The 18,795-nt window shown below is 43.4% G+C and overlaps 1 protein-coding gene across 4 annotated transcripts in view; it reads left to right on the forward strand.

Annotated features, from left to right (window-relative positions):
- AKAP11 (A-kinase anchoring protein 11) overlaps positions 1 to 6,913 on the forward strand; it is a 47,342-nt gene extending 40,429 nt beyond the window's left edge. For all 4 annotated transcript variants that reach the window (XM_058670694.1, XM_036493372.2, XM_004577456.3 and 1 more), the window contains one exon: positions 6,693 to 6,913. In XM_058670694.1, the coding sequence (XP_058526677.1) occupies positions 6,693 to 6,833 (141 nt within the window). In that variant the 3' untranslated portion in view covers positions 6,834 to 6,913. The remainder of the gene's footprint in view (positions 1 to 6,692) is intronic.
- The last annotated feature ends 11,882 nt before the right edge of the window (positions 6,914 to 18,795 follow it).

Here is an 18,795-nt window from a genome sequence, read left to right on the forward strand (position 1 = left end):
ACTTTAAAATTTCCCACCCTAATCAACTATGTAAACATCATCAAAAATAAAATTTTTAAAATTTCTTTATTTGTAAGGTGGAGAGAAGAGAGTTATGGGGAGGAACAGAAAGATCTCCCATCTGTTGGTTCACTTCCCGAGCCCAGCCAAAACTAGGAGCCAAGGACACATGTGACAGGGACCCCGTCACTTGGCATGTCACTTGTTCCCTTTCAGAGTGAGTATTAGCAGGGAGCTGTAATCAGGAATGGAGCTGGGACTCCAACATAGGCACTCTAAAGCTGACAGGGGTGTCCCAAGCAGTACCCTTAATGCTATGGGAAACACCAGCCCTACTCCTACTTTCTGATTTAAAATTACAAATATATTGCTGAAATATATGAAAAAGGTAATATATAAAAAGCATTTTTGTATTTTGTCATTTATTTTTATGTAGACTGTTCCCCTTTAAGTTTCGATTTTGAGGCAGAAAGAGACAATAGGAAAAAGAGGGATGATCAGGAAATGAATAGTCCAAGGGAAAGAATGGGTATGGAGTGTTAGAACAGACCTTAGGGAGGCAAGCATTTTCAAGTCATTTCATTTTTTTCTCATATGTTTTTAATCGACACATAAATTTTACATATTTGTATATAATGTGATTTATAGTTTTTGTTGTTAGTGTTTAAGGTGGAGGGATATAGACAGAGACAGAAATAATGTCGTCTTCCATCTGCTGACTCACTGCCCAGATGCCTGCAACAGTCAGGGCTGCTTCTCCAGGTGTGCGTTTGCAAGAAGATGGAGCTGGAAACAGAGCTGGGACTTGAACCCAGGCACTCTGTGGGATGTGAGCTTCCCAAATACATCTTAAAATACTGAGGCAAACATCTTCCCCGCCTAACCCCGTGCAATTTTTCTAGGAAAATATCTTATTGCCGTTTGTGTGTATTTACGGATTGCAGTGTACTCTGTCAGTATATGTATATATAACGTATACTGATGAGATCAGGGCAGTCAACGTTTCTCCTTTAATATTCAGAATATTTAAGGAAGTCATTTAGTCTGATAAATAACGAGCTAAGGAATGCCTCAGCTACAGCTAAAAGGGTGCTTGAGTTAGGGAACCTTGTCCCAATGTAACATAGAGCATATGTTGGCCTGAAGATTGGGTGACACAGGACAGCCTCACCTTGTGATGTCTGCAGCTTGTTTTCACTGGTGATCGTCTTGGGCTGTCTTCACTAGTGGCATGCTGTGAAACAATTACAAGGCAAGAACAGAGTATCTGTGAGGATGGTGATAGTGGAAGTATTTTATTTTTTTATATATCTGAATGACATATTATAAATCCTAAATCTTCATTAATAAAAATAGCACTGTTGCCATAGTGTAGCTATAAAATGAGAGTTAATTGTGTCAAAACAGATATAAAAGAACATTTATACAAATAAAAAAGATAAAAATTAGATACTTGGGTGCTTTAAAGGATGCCGTCAAGGAAGAGAAGACAACTCACACATGGAAAAGAAATATTTGCAAATTATATGTCTGATAAGGCCCTCATACTCACAATATAAGAAGAGCTCTTACAACCTCATGGATTTCTAGTTAAAAAAAAATGAGTGAAGAATTTGAACATGCGTTTCTCCAAAGAGCATACACAAATGGCAAGTAAATACATGGAGAGATGCGCAGTGTTGGCCATTAGGAAAATGGGAATTGAAACCACGCTGAGATACCACCTTAAACCAGATTGGTTGGCTATAATCAGAAAGATTACAATTGTTGGCAAAGAGCTGGAGAAATTGTATCCTTCAAATGCATTCCTGGTGAGAATATAAAATGGTGTGACCAGTTTGGAAAAGATTAGGACACTTCCCCTGAAAAAAGTTAAACGGTATTCTCATGTCACTGTGCCTTTTTTGGTTCAAATTCTGGGAAATGAAGTTATGTATCCACAGAAAATTTTGTGCACAGATATCCACAGCAACATTATTCATAATGTTATATTACCCCCCAAATGTGGTATATCCATGAAAGGAACAATTTTTCCTGCGCAAAGTAATGAAATACTGGAATGTGCTACACCAGGTAGGGACCTTGAAATAATGACAATAAATGAAAGATGGTAAATAATAAAAATTAAAATATTTATTTTTATTTTTAAAAGACTTATTAATTTTATTTGAAAGGCAGATTTACAGAGAGGAGAGACAGAAAAATCTTTTGCCCACTGGTTTTGTCCATTCCCCAAGTGGCTACTAAAGATAGAGCCAAGCCAATCCAAAGCCAGGAGCCTGTAGCTTCTTAGGGGTCTCCCATTTGGGTGCAAGGACCCAAGGCTCTGGGCCATCACTGCTTTCCTAAGCCACAAACAGGGAGCTGGATGGGAAGTGAAGAAGCTGGGTTACAAGCTGGTGCCTATATGGGATCCTGGCGCAGTAAGGTGAGGATTTAGCCACTGAGTCATTGTGCTGAACCTACATTGTATAATTCCTTTTATTTATTTATTTTTTTATTGTATTGTTGTTGACAATGTTTACATAGTTAATTACGGTTAAAAAAAAAAGGTTCAGGGGGTATAGGGAAGTGGGTAATACTACTATGTCCATATTGTTTCCATCATGTATCCGAGGTAAAGGGGGATATTGAGGGAGAAGCCCCACCTGGTTTCCAGCCCACCCCAAGTCCCGGATGTGGGGCATGCTCTGAGATATTTGCTCAAGTGGTTTTAATAGTTCTCCAGTTATGAATCGTTGCCAGTTTCGCTCGATGAGGTCGTCCACTGATTAATATGGTCCATCATAAGGTCTCCGTTTGCCCCATATTTCGCTGCCAACATATAGCTGAGATGAATGATTGACCTGTTCTGTCTTCTGTCTTTTCTTGGTTAGAGTTCTGAGTCCAGCAGTTCGATTGGGGAGATCTCCAAAGAAACTTTGAGGTATTCCCAGACTAGATTCTTGTATCTTCTAGCAAGCACAGGGCCCGGCACAGTCCATCATCCCGATCAGCTGGTGGTTGCAATTGCTGGGTTGGTTCTGTTTTCAGTCCCGAGTTGCACTGGAACCAATGGGTGTTGCAGTCCAGTCTGATTCTGCCCAGCACATACTTGGCCCTTACATCAACCAGTGGGAGCTGCAGCCTAGTCGGGGTGACCCACAATAACCCCCACCAGGCCCGCCCCTTACCCTGGTTTGCCAGTATGTGTAGCGGTAGACCAGTCTGTCCCCCATCCCATTTGGCTCTTGTACTTGTCACTGGGTACTAGAGCTTAGTTCCATCTAACCAACTCAACCATCCAGCCCTCACGGACGTTGTTGAGTGCCTCTCTGTCTAGCCACCCCAGCCCCCATCCTAGTTTTCATGCCCTCCCGCGGGAACAGTGACCCAAGAAGGGGGAACCCACTTTTTCCCTCCCAAATCTCTCTCAGTCCCGGTTTATGCACTCTTTAGGTGGTTCTGTGATTTGACTTGACAGAATTAGTCCCCAGTGCCAGCTTCTGCCAGCTGATGCTGCGGCTAAGCCCAAACATCCCTCACTCACTCTAATTTATGCTTGCACCCGCAGGAATAATCAGCCCAGCCTGGCTTTTCCCTGATCTAGGCAACATGCAGCGCACAGGTGTTGCAACCTTGCTTAGTCTGGTCTGTCCCCATCCCAGCCCACGCTCTCCAGTGGGAGTAGCTGTTCGGCGAGGGGACCAGCCCCTTAATCCCCCTGCCAGCTCTGCCCCTCCCTTCCTGGATCTCACGTGTGCTGGTTGGCTGCTGCAGTCAAATCCAGTACAGGCAACCTCGCCCTGGCATTCCATAATGTGTACTGGTTTTGTCGTGACCAAACCCGGCTCAACCCACACTCTGTTCTGGTGATCGGATTTGCCAGTGGATGACATGAACTGATTTAGCCTAGTCTGCCCCTGACCCATGCCGAATGTGTGCCAGTGGGAAACTTTCCATGGCCTGTTCTGGGCTGTTTCCTATTATGCTTCTTGCGCTTACCTGCAGGGACTGTGTCCTGCCAGAGGAGTTGCCCAGGCTCCTCCATCAGAACCCCTCCCAATGCCAGATTTTGCGCATACCAGGGGGTCCTTGAGCCAACCCTACTCAGTTCACCTCCTGTCCTAGCAGGAACAGTGGCTTTTCCTGGCTAACTTTCACCCCATTCTGGTTCTTGTTGTTGGATGTTTCAGCCCAGCCATGGCTCATCCATACCCACATACAGCTCACACATGACTTAGTAGGGGGTTGAGACCCAGCCTAGTCAGTCCCACATCTACCCTGGTTCTCCATGACACCAGATGGTGTTGGGGTCTGAACTGGCCTGGTGCATCCAATCCCAGCCCACACTAATGCCTTGGGTGACTACAACTGTTTCCTAGATAGAACGCAGCCCCCATTCCAGCACACAAGCCGCTTGGTGGGAACCTCAACCCAATTAGGGTGTCCCCTTACCTCCCCAGTTGGGCCTGTTCCTAGCCGTAAATCACGCACCTGCCCGTGGTTGCTCTGAGGACCAGTAGGTGCAAGAGCCTAGCTCAGGATGAGCTGTGCTCCATGCTCGTTTCTAGTTTTGCTTGTAGGCTAAGGTTTGCTCAGTCCTGCCCAATACATTCCGTTCCATTACCAATTTCACACCTCAGCATTGTTAAGTGATTAGAAGTTCTTCAAAGGAAGAGTTACTGGCATTGGGAATCTTTAGGATTGACTCAGATCCCAGAAACAGTGGGGTCAGCCTGGAGCTACCTAAGCAGCAATTCAGACAACCAATACCCCAGAGCTCACCTGGCCGCCCGGGCCCAGCAGGCACAGCCTGGCGCCAAATGGCACACTGGCCACCTGGGCCCAGCTCACCATGAGCGCAAGACGCTCCCTCCTGCAGCCCGCAGCAGCCTCCTGGCTGCTGAAATTTAAACCCGGAGGCCCAAGGTTGCGCCCCACCCCAATCCCTTGAGGGCGGTGGGTGGGCCCCTGACCCACCCAGTCCAGGAGACTAGGTGTACTTGGTGTACTCACCCGAAAGGAAGCAGCCCCTGAATCCAGGTGGGCCCAGGCCCAGCTCCCCATGAGCACATGGTGGCTGGGATCGGGATCCGAGCACAAGACACTCCCTCCTGCAGCCCCCAGCAGCCTCCCGGGTGCTGAAGTTTAAACCCGCCTACATTGTATAATTCCATATGTTCAAAATAAGAAAATCTATATAGAGATCAAATGTAAATTAGGGATTTCCTAGAGTTTAGAGATTTGTTACAGGAGAAATTCAGGGGAGGGGAAGTAGCATAGAGAATAGTGTGTAACAGAGCATTCTTTTTGTTTTGATGAAAATGTCCTAATTGTGGTAATGATTGCATTCAACTCAGTATGCTGAAAGTCATTGGGTAATATACTTTGGGTATATTATATGCTATATGAGTTAAATCTCAATCCTGCTTTAAAAAGATTAAACATTTATATTACAAAAAAAATTAAAGTTTTTTAGGATAGACATTTGGCACAGTGGTTAAGATGTGGTTACCGGGCCCGGCGGCATAGCCTAGTGGCTAAAGTCCTCGCCTTGAACGCCCTGGGATCCCATATGGGCGCCGGTTCTAATCCCGGAAGCTCCACTTCCCATCCAGCTCCCTGCTTGTGGCCTGGGAAAGCAGTCGAGGACGGCCCAATGCATTGGGACCCTGCACCTGTTTGGGAGACCTGGAGGAGGTTCCTGGTTCCCGGCTTTAGATCGGCACACACCGGCCATTGCGGCTCACTTGGGGAGTAAATCAGACAGAAGATCTTCCTGTCTCTCCTCCTCTCTGTATATCTGACTTTGTAATAACATAAATAAATCTTAAAAAAAAAAAAAAGATGTGGTTACCTCCATACTATATCACAGTGCCTGTGTTCAAGTTCCAATTCTTCTTGCCTGACTTCCTGCTAATGACATTGAGGGAAGCCGCACGTGATGGCTTCATTACTTGGGTCTGTGCTGTGCAGTTGGGAAACCTGGCTGCTGCTTCAACTTGGCTGATCTCTGGCTGTTACGGGCATTCAGAGAGACCAGAAGATCGGCTCGTTCTACCTTGCAATATAAATGTAAAGATCCATACAAACTTTTACTGAATTGAATGAGAAAAATAAAAAAAAGAAAAAAGATGTGAGGAAGGCATGTTCTAATTGGTGGTGGTAGAATTAAACCTTTATTTATTTTTTTGTTGTTGAAACATTAGCATTTCTCTAACTTAGAAAGCCATGTTTCCGTTGAGGCTAGAGTTCATCTTCCAGGAAATCAACAACAAACAACCATGCTGTATGTTGTGGAAGAAAAGCCTTCATGCTTTTATGAAGTTTGACTTTGCTTTTATTATCTTGTGTTCCTCACTGAGGGTGTGGCAGAAGTATTAGGTGAACTTTCTTGTAGGAAACAAGCCTCTGTGCTACCCCCACCCTCCCCAGTGCCTCACCCTGACTGTCTGCTGGGTGATGTCTGTGTGGGGGGCTTCTGCAGAAATCCTGGGTGTCAGTCTTTGCGGGAGGTATGTTTGTGAAGAGCAGGAAGGAAGCGTGCTTAATTTAGGTAAAGGAGTGTTGTCTTAGGGGAAAAGAATATGTTATTAACTGGGAAATTATAACTGATGTGATTCATAGTTGTCTGCTGTCAAAAGTAAAAGTGAAAGCTTATTGTCGTATGATTGTATTCAGTTAGTGTTTGACATGTCTGTCTGTCTTAGCTTTCCAGACAATTACAAGAAAAAGGATGGAAAGTGGGAGACCTTCTGCAGGCTGTGCTGAAGTATTACGAAGGGATGGAAAACACTGCCAGTGAGGAGAGAAGCAAGTCACTGTTTGACTGGCTCATGGAAAATGCCTAGAACAACCCCTAAGCCACTATTTTATCATTTGTTTTGGGAAGGGGAAAAATGGATTAAAGATGCTAAAGATGAAATTTGAATAGTAAATATTAACATTTTAACTGAATCTGGAGGAAAGTTAATATGGCTTTTTAAGTGCTTTCTGTCATCACACAATGTATATAGTTCATACTTTTGTAATCTCTGTCAAATGATACCTTCAATGATTCTTTGCACGTGTGTAGTGTGTTGAGCGTATGTATGCAGGTCGGTCTGTGGGCATGGCCTGACAGGGTCCTTTTGGCATCAGTGGTGCTGCTAAACTGGAGTGGCTGAGGAGAGGTGTCAGTGACGCCAGTAATGATTTGCTCCTTTGCAAAAGAATGGTAACCAATTACTAATTAGTCTGACATCAGAATATGAAACAGGCTAATTTTTGTTCTGCTTTTGAAAATCAGCTTTGTTTGCATGGTTCAGCTAATGATAAATTTATGATTCCACCAAACTATTTTACTTTAAAGCAGAAACATTACTTCAGAGTTCTAATCACTTCGTTAGTGATGGTTTCCCCAGCCTCTCATGGAATGACCTTATTTGCCAATGCTATCAGTTCTTGTAGCGTGAGTGTGACAGAGAGAGAGTATGTGTAAAGCCATTTCATCCTTTGCTAGTTGTTTGTTCCCTTTTTATTCTCAGTTAAAAATCTGCTGTCAGTGTTAGAAGGTGCTTTAAAATAAAGTGTAAAGATTGTGCACTAAGAACTTTTTTCTTTTTGACTATTTGGGATCCTGCAGTTTATCATATAAATGAAAATTCAAGTTACAAAATGTTCAAATTTTAGTATTTAATTTTAATACAATTTAGAGAAGCCCAATAATAATTTGCATTGTTGGATATTTGAGAAAAAAAAATCTCCATTTTGCCAAGAGTAAGTTTTTTTCTAAAACAGTTGGGATTCCCCTCATAAACTGCCCTCTGTAGGTACAGTATGTCTGTATGTGTGAAGTTCTCTGAGGTGGGCTTTCCTTTTTCTATTGCTTTGTCTTTGGAAACTGCAAGTTGGCATGTCTCGGTGTCCAGGATGATGTGTTGGTGGCATATGGATGGTGTGTGTGTGTGTTTCTCTGGTTCTCCCACTGGTGGATTTTGTAACAGAGCTAAGTCGCTGTATGTAGCACCTTGGGGTTTTTGCTCCTGAACACGGACTGTCGGAGCTGCACAAGACACAGCAGACGCAGCACCTGCTGGGGATCAGGGAGTAAGGACACTTTGAATTAACCACTATGGTAGAGAACTATCATCATAGCTTAGAGATTCAAATTTGCTGTTCAAGAAAAATGCCAAAACAATTCAAATGTTTTGTGGTTATACGGTAAGTTTTGGTGTCTCAACTTAAGACACTGAGTATACCTTAAAACATCAGTTTTCCTAACATTTTCCCTAAAATTTCCTATTTTTTAAGGTGGAGTAATACAGGAAATGTATACTCAAAATCATTTCTGCCTTTAACTTTTCAAGACTTAAGCTGTGACAGCACCAAGATGTTTTTTAAATACTAGGACCAAGCATGTTGCCTCTTAATTATAATGTGGTTTAAATGATCTTTAAGTTTAGAGTGCATTTTTACAAATATCTGATTGTCAAATTGTATTTAGTCAAGTGGGTTTGATTAACAGCAAAGCTGAATTTAAAATTTCTTTTAAATTACACTACAGTGTATTTGTTTTGTAAAACTTTCTGTGTTTGAGAATATTTTTCTGTTAATGATAATAGTCATTTTGAGATGAGGCTTTGCTTTGTGTTTTGCTGGAGCTGTGTTGGGATAGAGTTCTGTTATTTAGCCACTACATGACAACAGACGAGTCATTAGGTGTTAGCATGTGTGGTTAGAATAATCCTGGAACTCACACTTGGGAAACTGAGTGCAGACACAGAGGCGACGTGAAGTGTCGGCAGATGTGAAAGCAGCTTGAGGTAGCTTCCCTTGCCAGGAAGCAGTTGGGTCTAAAGCAGTTCCTTAAGGAGAATCTACACTTCTCTCAAGGCACTTTGTATTTTTCCAGAGACTTTCTAGGTCTTCTGAGGACAGCTCTGATTTTATTACAAATCTGCTTGATGTATTTATATTGTGATATTGCCATTCCCTATGAAATATGTCTCATTTCAGAATTGCTTTAGTTATGTGCATTGAGCTGAATTGTGCTTATCGGCTTCAGAACCGTCCTGTCAGTTCTAGGAAGGAAGGAAGGAAGACCTCTCCAATATAATTTTCAGAGCATGAGAATTCAGCAGACTGAGTGCCATGGTCTTTCCTTAAGCCAACTTGAAATTGCATATATATTCCTGGTTTGATAATGTTGATTTTGAAAATATTTCCCAATTTATACAAAAGGAGAGACTTACTTACAAATCGGAAAAGAAAATGACTGTCTTCTGGGTATTGGGTATGGTTAATGGCATTGTAGAATCTTTGAATGTTCACTCCATGAATATGTGTGAGAACATGTTTGTGTTTTGCATAGTGCTCACTGATCCTTTTGGATATCTGATATGAATTAATTCAGTTCATAATGCTTCAGTTTTGCTTAAGAGTGAGGGTTTTGTTTGCTGGTAGGAGAATTTAAGTTAAGTGTACTTTTGTAGAAAGTGACTTTTTGCCAGGTGAGTTTGACAGTAGTGCACACTCCCCAAATGCAAAGTTTAATCTTGATTGTCATCAGAGTCCAGGTTCCATTGTCTCCTCAGGTGTTACTGAGTGAACGTATTCTTGCGCAGTGACTGCTGTCAGTTTCCCATGGATGCATCACTATAGATTTTAAGTCAAGTCTCCAAGGGGAACTTTCCACAACCTTTTTTTTCCCCTAATGACACAACCATGCTCAAGATGTAGGAAAAATATATTCTGTTAAAATCCTGCTCACCTATCACCAGCACAAAAGAATGAGAACTTTAGTGGAGATTAGGAAAATTGTACTTAACTGAAACGCATTTGTTCCTCATTTTCAGCAACAGCCCTGCAGGCGTTTGCTCACTGGCTGTACCTCTGCTCTGAAGGTGCAGAAACAGCGCTAGTCACTTGGGCCACTTTATTTATTTATTATTATTATTATTTTTTACCATCCATGTACATTCCTTTCATATGTGTAGAACTGTAGTTCTTGGGCTCTTGCTTTGTTTTTGTTATAATGTTTGAATACTATTTAACATCAGGTTTTAATATCGCTTCCTTTGGTTCCTTGTACAGTGTTAAAAGTAATATGCATTCTTGTTCTGTACATCAGATATATAGCAAAAGCAGCTTTGCGTAACTGTAGCTATGTATTTGGCCAGTTACCACCGTAAGATCTCATACTGTATAACGTACCTTTGGTTTGCTTTTCAGTAATTTAATATGTTCTCTTTCCAAAATATGAACTTAAGGATGCACTCAAGTTTTGTTTAAGCAGTGGTTCAAAAAGTTCACCAATTACTTTTGTAATAATTTGCAGTTAATTGTTGTGTTCTCTTACAGGTGTTTAAGTCTGTTATCTTTCCTCTCCCAACTAAGAATGTTTCAATAAATTTAAGAAATGCCTAGGTGTGGCTTTCATTCTTGAATGCTACTCTATACTAAACTAGAAAGACAATATTCATGGGATTTTTATGATGGGTTCATAGCATGGATTTTGAAAACAAAAACTAGATTAAAATTTTTAATTGGATGTTGGATTGTATCTACTTACAGGCACCTTACTTTCTGGCACAAATGATTTTAAAAGTTAATTCCAAGTCTGTTTTTGAAATCTAGGACTTCAAAAAATAATGGGAACTGCTATGAGGTATCCCATAGGGTATGAAATGCCATGAGCTCCTGAAAAGTCACAACAAGGGAAAAAGAAAAAAGGAGAAAAGTGCTGCCCCACACTACTCACACTTACACTCAACCTCTCACCTTGTCTGTGTATGTCGGGGCCATGGGATAGATGAGCATGGAGTAGGGAGATTGTCGTGTCATGGTGGCTTTCCCACCTGGGAGGGAGACTTCAGTAGCTGGTGGTGTAACCCAGTTGACTTCCTCACTACTTCTGAAACCTGTGAAGCCGTAGTTTTCAGAAAGAGGTGCCTTTGGTTGGCTGATGTGATCCAGTCAGCCTATGGAATGTAGGATCCAGTGTGGCCTCAAGAGGTCTAAATGGCTAAGTGCTCCTGTCGGGCAGGAGGGACCATGCTCAGGCTTGCGTGGTTCAGACAAGGTGGTGGGAAAAGCCCCGTTCAAGGCTGAGAGGCTGCAGAAAGCCAAAATAAGCTGGTGCCAGTGACCTGTTGGGAGTGGGGATCCCATAACTCTGCATTCGGATAAGTGAATCTTCTTTTTTATTTTATTTGAAGGGCAGAGAGAGCGAGTTTCTGTCCACTGGTTGACTCCTCAAATGGTCACAATGACTGGAGCTAAGCCAATTCAATGCCAGGAACCAGGAGCATCTTCCGGGTCTCCCACATGGGTGCAGAGGCCCAAGGCCCTGAGCCATCCTCTGCTGCTCTTCCAGGGAGCTTGAGCATAAGTGGAACGGCCGGGACTTGAATCGGTAACCATAATAGGTTGCCAACGTTACAGGCAGCAGCTTTATCTGCTGTGACAGTGTCATTGCACAGATTGAGCATCTTAAAAACTACCAGAGACAACATCGATGAATTAGCTGCAAAACAAGATTTATTCATGGTCATCTGCTTAATGATTATGACAGAGGTGAGTGGCTCAGCAGTTAAAATGTGGTTTGGGACTCCCACATCCCATGTCACACTGCTTATGGGATGCAGCAGAGATGGCTCAAGTAGTTTATAATTGCTGGCAGCCACCAGGGAGCCCTGGCTTGAGTTCCTGGCTCCTGATTTAGACTTGGCCCAAGCCTGGGTTTTGGGGAGCATGTGGGTAAGGAAGCAGCAAATGAAAAGTTTCTCCCTGTCTGCATCTCCCTGTCTTTACAATAAAAAAATTTAGGTGCTGGTTTAATAAAAATCTAAAATTCAAATCTTTGTAAATTTTGTCAGATGTGAATGTGAGTATAGGTGATTTCCAATAGACTGAACGTTGACAGTGAACTGTACTGAAAAGCTAGGGATGGAACTCCTGGGGGACAGTGAAGAAGCAAGGTGTGAGATGGAAGATCAAAGAAACATCCCAAATGCAGCACGTACACCTATAGTGCCTGTGCAGTCCCTGGCAAGCACTTCGTGTAAATGGCTCTAGTGTCACCTCTGTTGTTAGTCCTACTTTTCAGGGTGAAGAGAAGTTACATTGCTCCTTATAGGACATTGTGGTCATGTCCAATAGGGCCTGTTTAAACCACACTGTAACACTGTATCTATAGGACCTGGCACAGTAGTCTAGTGGCTCAAGTCATCACCTTATATGCACCAGGATCTCATATGGGCACCAGTTTGCATCCTGGCTGCTCCAGTTCCCATCCAGCTTCCTGCCTGTGGCCTGGGAAGGCATTAGAGGATGGCCCAAAGCCTTGGGACCACCTGCTCCCGCATGACAGACCAGAAAGAAGCTCCTGGCCCCTGGCTTCAGATAAGCTCAGTTGTAGCCATTGTGGCCACTTGGGGAGTGAACCAGCTGACGATCTTTCTCCTTCTTTCTATAAGTCTGCATTTCTAATAAAAAACAAATCTTAAAAATAAATAGAGCACTCTTTGAGGTACTGAGGTAAAAGCTGTGTGTCTCATTAATGTAAATGATAACAAAAATAAAAATACAACATGCAAAAAACAAATATATAAAATGCCAGTTTAAAACTCCTGTCGGCACATAGATACAGCTATTTTCACACTGATGTATTTCCTTCCAACCCATGTATACATACACACACACACACACACACATATTTACATATATAACAAATGAAATGTTTGTCCACAGCTTTTTAAGATCTTGCAGTGGCTTTTGACTCTTGCAGGCTTGGTAGTGGAGGAACCTGGCGTCTCTTGACCTTTCTCAATCAGAGCTCTGCACTGTGCTGTATGGTTGTAGTTACTCTTATGTGGTGCCACTGTGAGCTTCAAGCCAATGCAGCTGACACTGTTTACAAGCTAGGAATTTTAAGTAGCTGTTTTGAGAAGGACAACATGTCAGAAGGATCACTGGTTGGCTTCCAGAAAGCAGGCACAAGTATTTATTCTGCCAGCTTAACTGTGGTTTCCCTCTTTCCTTGCCTGCATTCTAATTCTGCCCATCAGAGCTCACAGTAGCAGACTGTCTCTTGTGTGCTTTTCATGCCCCTCAGAACATGATGTGAACAAAAAGTTGCAGAAAGAACAAATGTATTTTCCAAACTCTCGGCTCCCTTTGTCCATTGTCAAGTGAGTTCCCTTTGCTTTCTTGTCATTTGTACTGCAATGTATCGAACACCCGGTCATCAGCACTTCTGCTGCTTCTCCCTGTGTTGTGTGCACCATCCCAGCCACCCAAGTTTGACTCCTTTGAGTGGTCTGTTAATTGCCTTGGACTCTCCTTTCCACCCTGATTCCCTTCTCTAGAGAGATGGAGAGAGTGATACGGGAAGAGGCAGGAGAGATTGCAGGTGTCAGGGAAAATTTTCCATTCAGGGTAATAGAGAAAGTGAACCAAGATACGTTATAGGAGAGTGTGTAGTGAAATGTGATGTAAACCCGCACTACACAGTTAGCAGAGAAAGCAAATCCACATCAACCTTGCTTCTCAGTGATCTTAAATTACACTGGTGCAGCTGTAATCACTACTATGTTGTGCATTTGATACAATGTGCTGCGTATGGCAAAAGCAAGATGGCCTGAGAAATGATCCACTTTTAAGATTAAATAGTCTCAGGCCTTTAGCCTAGTGGCTAAAGTCCTCGCCTTGCATGTGCCAGGATCCCATGTGGCCGCTGCTTCTAATCCCGGTGGCCCCACTTCCCATCCAGCTTTCTGCTTGTGGCCTGGGAAAACAGTCCAGGACAGCCCAAAACCTTGGGACCCTGCACCCATGTGGGAGACTCAGAAGAAGCTCCTGGCTTCAGATCAGCTCAACTCTGGCTGTTGTGGCCACTTGGGGAATGAATCAGTGGATGGGAGATCTTCCTCTCTGATTCTCCTCCTATTTGTATATCTGACAATTAAAAAAATCTTAAAAGATTAAATAGTCTTAAGATATGTTAAGGGAAAGTTCAACAAATCCGTAATGTATTAACTAGTTTTACCTGTTTATGTTTTAACTAGTTTTGACGAATTAGTCATTCTGCTCAACTTTCCCATTGGAAACAACATTCTGGATTAGATGTTACAAAGGTTTTTTTTAAATTTATTTTTATTGCGAAGTCAGATATATACAGAGAGGAGGAGAGACAGAAAGATTTCCGTCTGATGATTCACTCCGCAAAGTGACTGCAATGGCTGGTCCTGCCCCGATCTGAAGCCGGGAACTGAGATCCTCTTCAAATATTCATAACCACTACTGGTAGCCTCTGACTAGGGAGCACAAAACAGGCTAGTAGAAATTTGGCCTCTTTCTTCACTGGTGTTTCTGAAAGTGCTTGCTCATAAGCCGCCCTCACAAGGAAATCTGTTTCCAGGGAAACCCAAGTGGCAGAAGTGGGAATTTGGAACCCTTGGGAGAATGAACATCACTTAAGTTGGACCTTGGTGTCTGTGACATAACACTTCTGCTGTTAGATGAAGACTCTAAGTGTACACCATGAAGTATGTACAAAAATGTTGATAGTGGGATTACCCTCAGTAGGGTACCATTGGAATCAACCTAATGTTTATCCACAGTAAACTGGATAAATACATAAATCGTGATATTCACAGTAAGCCCTTCAAACCCATGGTTTCAACTAAACTCAGACTGAAAATATTAGAAAAAAAGAGTTTTGCCTGTAATGAATATGTACAGAATCTTTGCATGTCACAGTTCCCAAACGATATAGCATGAAGACCAACCATATGTGTTTATATTAGATATTTATAAATAATTCAGACTAATTAAAAGCCTATAATGGGCATGTTAGGTTATATGCAATAGCAGGCCATTTTACGTAAGGGACTTGTGCATTCACCGAGATTGGTACCCACTGGAGACCTGGAAGTAATTCTCCTGAATATCAAGGGCATTTATGTTCATCTAACAGAGTTTGATAAAACTAGAAAAAAATTACAGCCGCATGTATCAACATGGATTATAAAAGACATAATTATGGTAGCTTAGTGGTTAAAGTCCTCGCCTTGGACACACAGGGGTCCCATATGGGCGCCGGTTCGAATCCCAGTGACCTTGCTTCCCATGCAACTCCCTGCTTGTGGTCTGGGAAAGCAGTCCAGGATGGCCCAAAGTTGTGGGACCCTGCTCCTGCATGGGAGACCCAGAAGAGGTTCCTGGCTCCTGGCTTTGGATCGGCACAGTTCTGGCTGTTGCAGCTGCTTCGGGAGTGGATCAGTGGATGGAAGATAATCTTCCTGTCTCTCCTCCTCTTTGTATGTCTGACTTTCCAATAAAAAAAAAGACACAATTACAAAGAAATAGTCAATACAAAGATTAACTCCATTTAAGATGAGTTTCAAAAGCAAAGAAAACTTGGTGTGGGTCTTCAGCCTAGCAGCTGATTTATTTATATCCCCTAAGAGACTTGGTACTCAGCCTTAGAGCTGGCTTCTGACTCCTGATTCCTGCTGGTGGCAACTCTGATAGGTAGCAGTGATTGCTGAAGTAGCTAGTGGGGTTCCTGCTGCCTAAGTGGAAGACCTGTGTTGAAGTCCTGCCTCCCTGCAGTTGTGGACATTTAGGGAGTGAGGCAGCACATGCAAGCTTCTCATGTCTCTCTGTCTCTTAAAAAAAAAAAAAAAAGAAAACTGTTAGGGAGAGATAGCACATGTGCAAACATTACATATATGTATGCATAGTACTATTACATATGTACATACATGTCTCTGGGGGTGTTTTCCTGACCAGCAGGCCCCCATGACCACCAAGGGGATGAGAGGACCGTGTTTGGCTGCAGCAAGAACCACTGGAGACAGTCTGATCGAGTATGCTCATTCATTGTAATGCAAGCACAAACTTATATAGACTAAGACAGCGGATGAAGGGGGACATCTCCCGACAGTCCTCCCACCCAACAATGGCAGCATAATTGACTAGAAGGTAAGTCTATCTCGCTAGACACCCCCCAATCATGTCATAGGTCACTTTCAACATTCATGGCTGGCAGGCAGGCCATGGGCCACGTACAACATGTAGGCTGGCAGGTAATGTGGGCCTTACCTGACTTCTCAGAGTTGTTAATCAAGGAAGTCCTGGCACAGCTCATCCAAAGACAGATAAGAAAGACTGGGGTGCAGCCCACCCTGCTTGCCTGTATGGCCATTGAACAGGCCAGGTTAAGGTCTTGGTGAGCCAAGACCATTGCCAGGGAGTTGGCCTGGGGACAGTATGCCATGTGACTCTCCTCCAACATAGGCCAAGCAGGCAGAGATCCAGGGGCAGTCTTCCACATACATGTGAATACGAAAGTGTCAGAATGATACAAATATAGGATAGGGAATTACCTGGAGTGATTATGGATATAGTACAGGCTTCTAAGGTCCTAGTAATACCTGCCTTGTAAGTCATGTACGCCTGGATGTTTATTTGTCCTTCAAAATATACATGCCCTTTATATATTACTTCAAATGGATGCTGTATGAGGAGCTTCAAAAAGTTTATGGAAAAACATATCGGTGTGTTTTTTTTTTTTTTTATTAATTTCATTGCATTATGTGACACACATTTTTTTTTTTTTGCACTGGAATTCCCCCCGCCCCTCCCCAAACTCTCCCCCTCCCACAGTGGATTGCTCCACCCCGCTGTATTTCCATAGTTCAAACTCAGTTGAGATTCTTTCATTGGAGGTTTTGACCAATCGTAAAGTCCAGCATCTAATTGTCCTGGCAAATTCAACGGCTTCCTGGTGAGACCATCTCTGGTCCAAAGGCAGAACCAGCAGAGTATCATCCCAATCAAGTAAAAAACTCAACCCAATATTTACAACCATTTACAGCATTATGGCATTAATTGACATGGTATTGATTAACCAATATGTTACTAGGAAAATGCATGTTCTCGACCACAACCTGTGACTTCCCCATAGACATTTCAACTTTGGTTTACATTCAACCATGGTGTGTTTTATTTTAAATTCATTTTGTATGAGCATTTTGAAGTACCCATGTATTTCATAATGGAAATTTTATTTACAATTGCTTTGAAGAGCAAACTTTGTGCAAGGGAGTTGTGGCATATTAATTGGGTGGCTTCTGAAATTTAGGGAAAGAGGAAAAGACCTTTGAAGAGAAACGATGTTCCAGCACAACTGAAGATAGCTTATTAAAAGACAAAACCTTTATTTCCTGAATTGCCTCCTGGAAAAAGGACATGTAACTGAAGTTTTCTGTCTCTTAAAGATGGGCTGCATGGAGCAGCGAAGAGGCCGCTATTTCCGGCACAGACAGCTGTGTTTGGCAATGAAGTTGAGGCACCCACATCCCATAGCAGAGTGACTGAGCTTAGCCCCTCTGGTTCTGATACCAGCTTCCTGCTGATGCATACCCTGCGAGGTGGCAGCTGATGGCTTAGGTGCTTGGGTCTCTGCCACCCACATGGGAGGCTCAGATGGAGTTCCAGGCCTCCAGTTTGGGCCTGCCCCTGCCATGTCTGTTGCAGGATTTTGGGAACGTGAGCTAGTGGATGGAAGATTTTTGTCTGCCTTTCAAATAGATCAAAAATTGAAAGTTTGCAGAGAAAAGCTTTGCAAGTACATATCCTGTTTATTTATTTTGAACTGGTCTCTGATCTTAGCACCTGACACAGAGGGTCAGCCATCCAAATCCCAGACCCCAGCGTCACCCTTGGTTCTAGCATGGAGATGCCAGTGTTAGAGGAGAGGAGAATGAAAGGAAATGGATGAAGAGGCTTAAAGCCAAAACCTTCAGCAGGAAGAAATAAAAGCCTCTGGCCAGAGAGATAGGAAAGGAGCCAGGCTGGGGGCTGGCCAGTGTGGCACTGGACCTCGAGTAAGGAAAGGCAGTAGGCTCAGAGGCTGGCTTGAGGAATACAGCCCTGCAGGGCCTCAGCCCTGTGTAGGCTAAACAGGCCACAGTGGTAGCTTGCGCTTGCCAGGGTCACTCTGCATCCCACAGTCCCAGGGCTGACACCCTGGGCTGACCAGCAGCCTCCTCTGTCTGGTCCAGCCTAGGGCAGTCTTTACCATCTGCCCAGAGACTGTGGGAGGCAGTCTTCAGAAAGGGACCACAGCAGCTCAGAAATCCCAGACAGAAGAAACACCATCTTCAGTTCTTGAAGCTGCAATATTTCTTTGAGCCTCAAGGTGGTACAGCAGCACAGTCTACAGCTTCCCCAGACCCGCGTTCACCCTGGGCCTGATGCTTGCTGCGCTTTCTTGCACTCTTGTTCCAAACAGGCCAAGCCTCCTCTACTAACCTCGCCTCGAGAGATCTTCTCTTGCCGGCTTTTAGCCAGAATCCTGATGGTTTTCTCAATTCTTTGGTTCCTGGAAATTAAAAGCCTCTTCTGAACAGGTGCAACCTCCTGTTTCACATCAGAATTGCTCTCCCGTGATGGGGGTGGAGGGATGTGTACGTGTGTATGGGGGGTGGGGGGAGGGATGGATGGGGCAGGAGGCAGAGAGGTGTTATCTGCATGAATGCCACCTGGCATGGAGCCAGGCGAACAGTTTAAGGGTGAATTCAAGCTGCTCATCCTGCGAAGGCGAGCCTTCACCGCCAGCTTTCCTCTCCAGCATTTCCTCTCCTGGTCAAACCGCCTGCTTCCTGGTTTACCCCTTCCCACTTGCTTCCCCTTCACACGAGTCCTTAGTCATTCCTCATTCACCTTTTAGAAATTTTCACTGTGTTCAGAATTACCATTTCACTAGGTCCACACCATTTAGAACTAGTTTTTATTCTAAAAGTATTGTAATATTGACTTTAA

This window comes from Ochotona princeps, chromosome 12 (assembly GCF_030435755.1).
Source record: "Ochotona princeps isolate mOchPri1 chromosome 12, mOchPri1.hap1, whole genome shotgun sequence".
NCBI lineage: Eukaryota > Metazoa > Chordata > Mammalia > Lagomorpha > Ochotonidae > Ochotona > Ochotona princeps.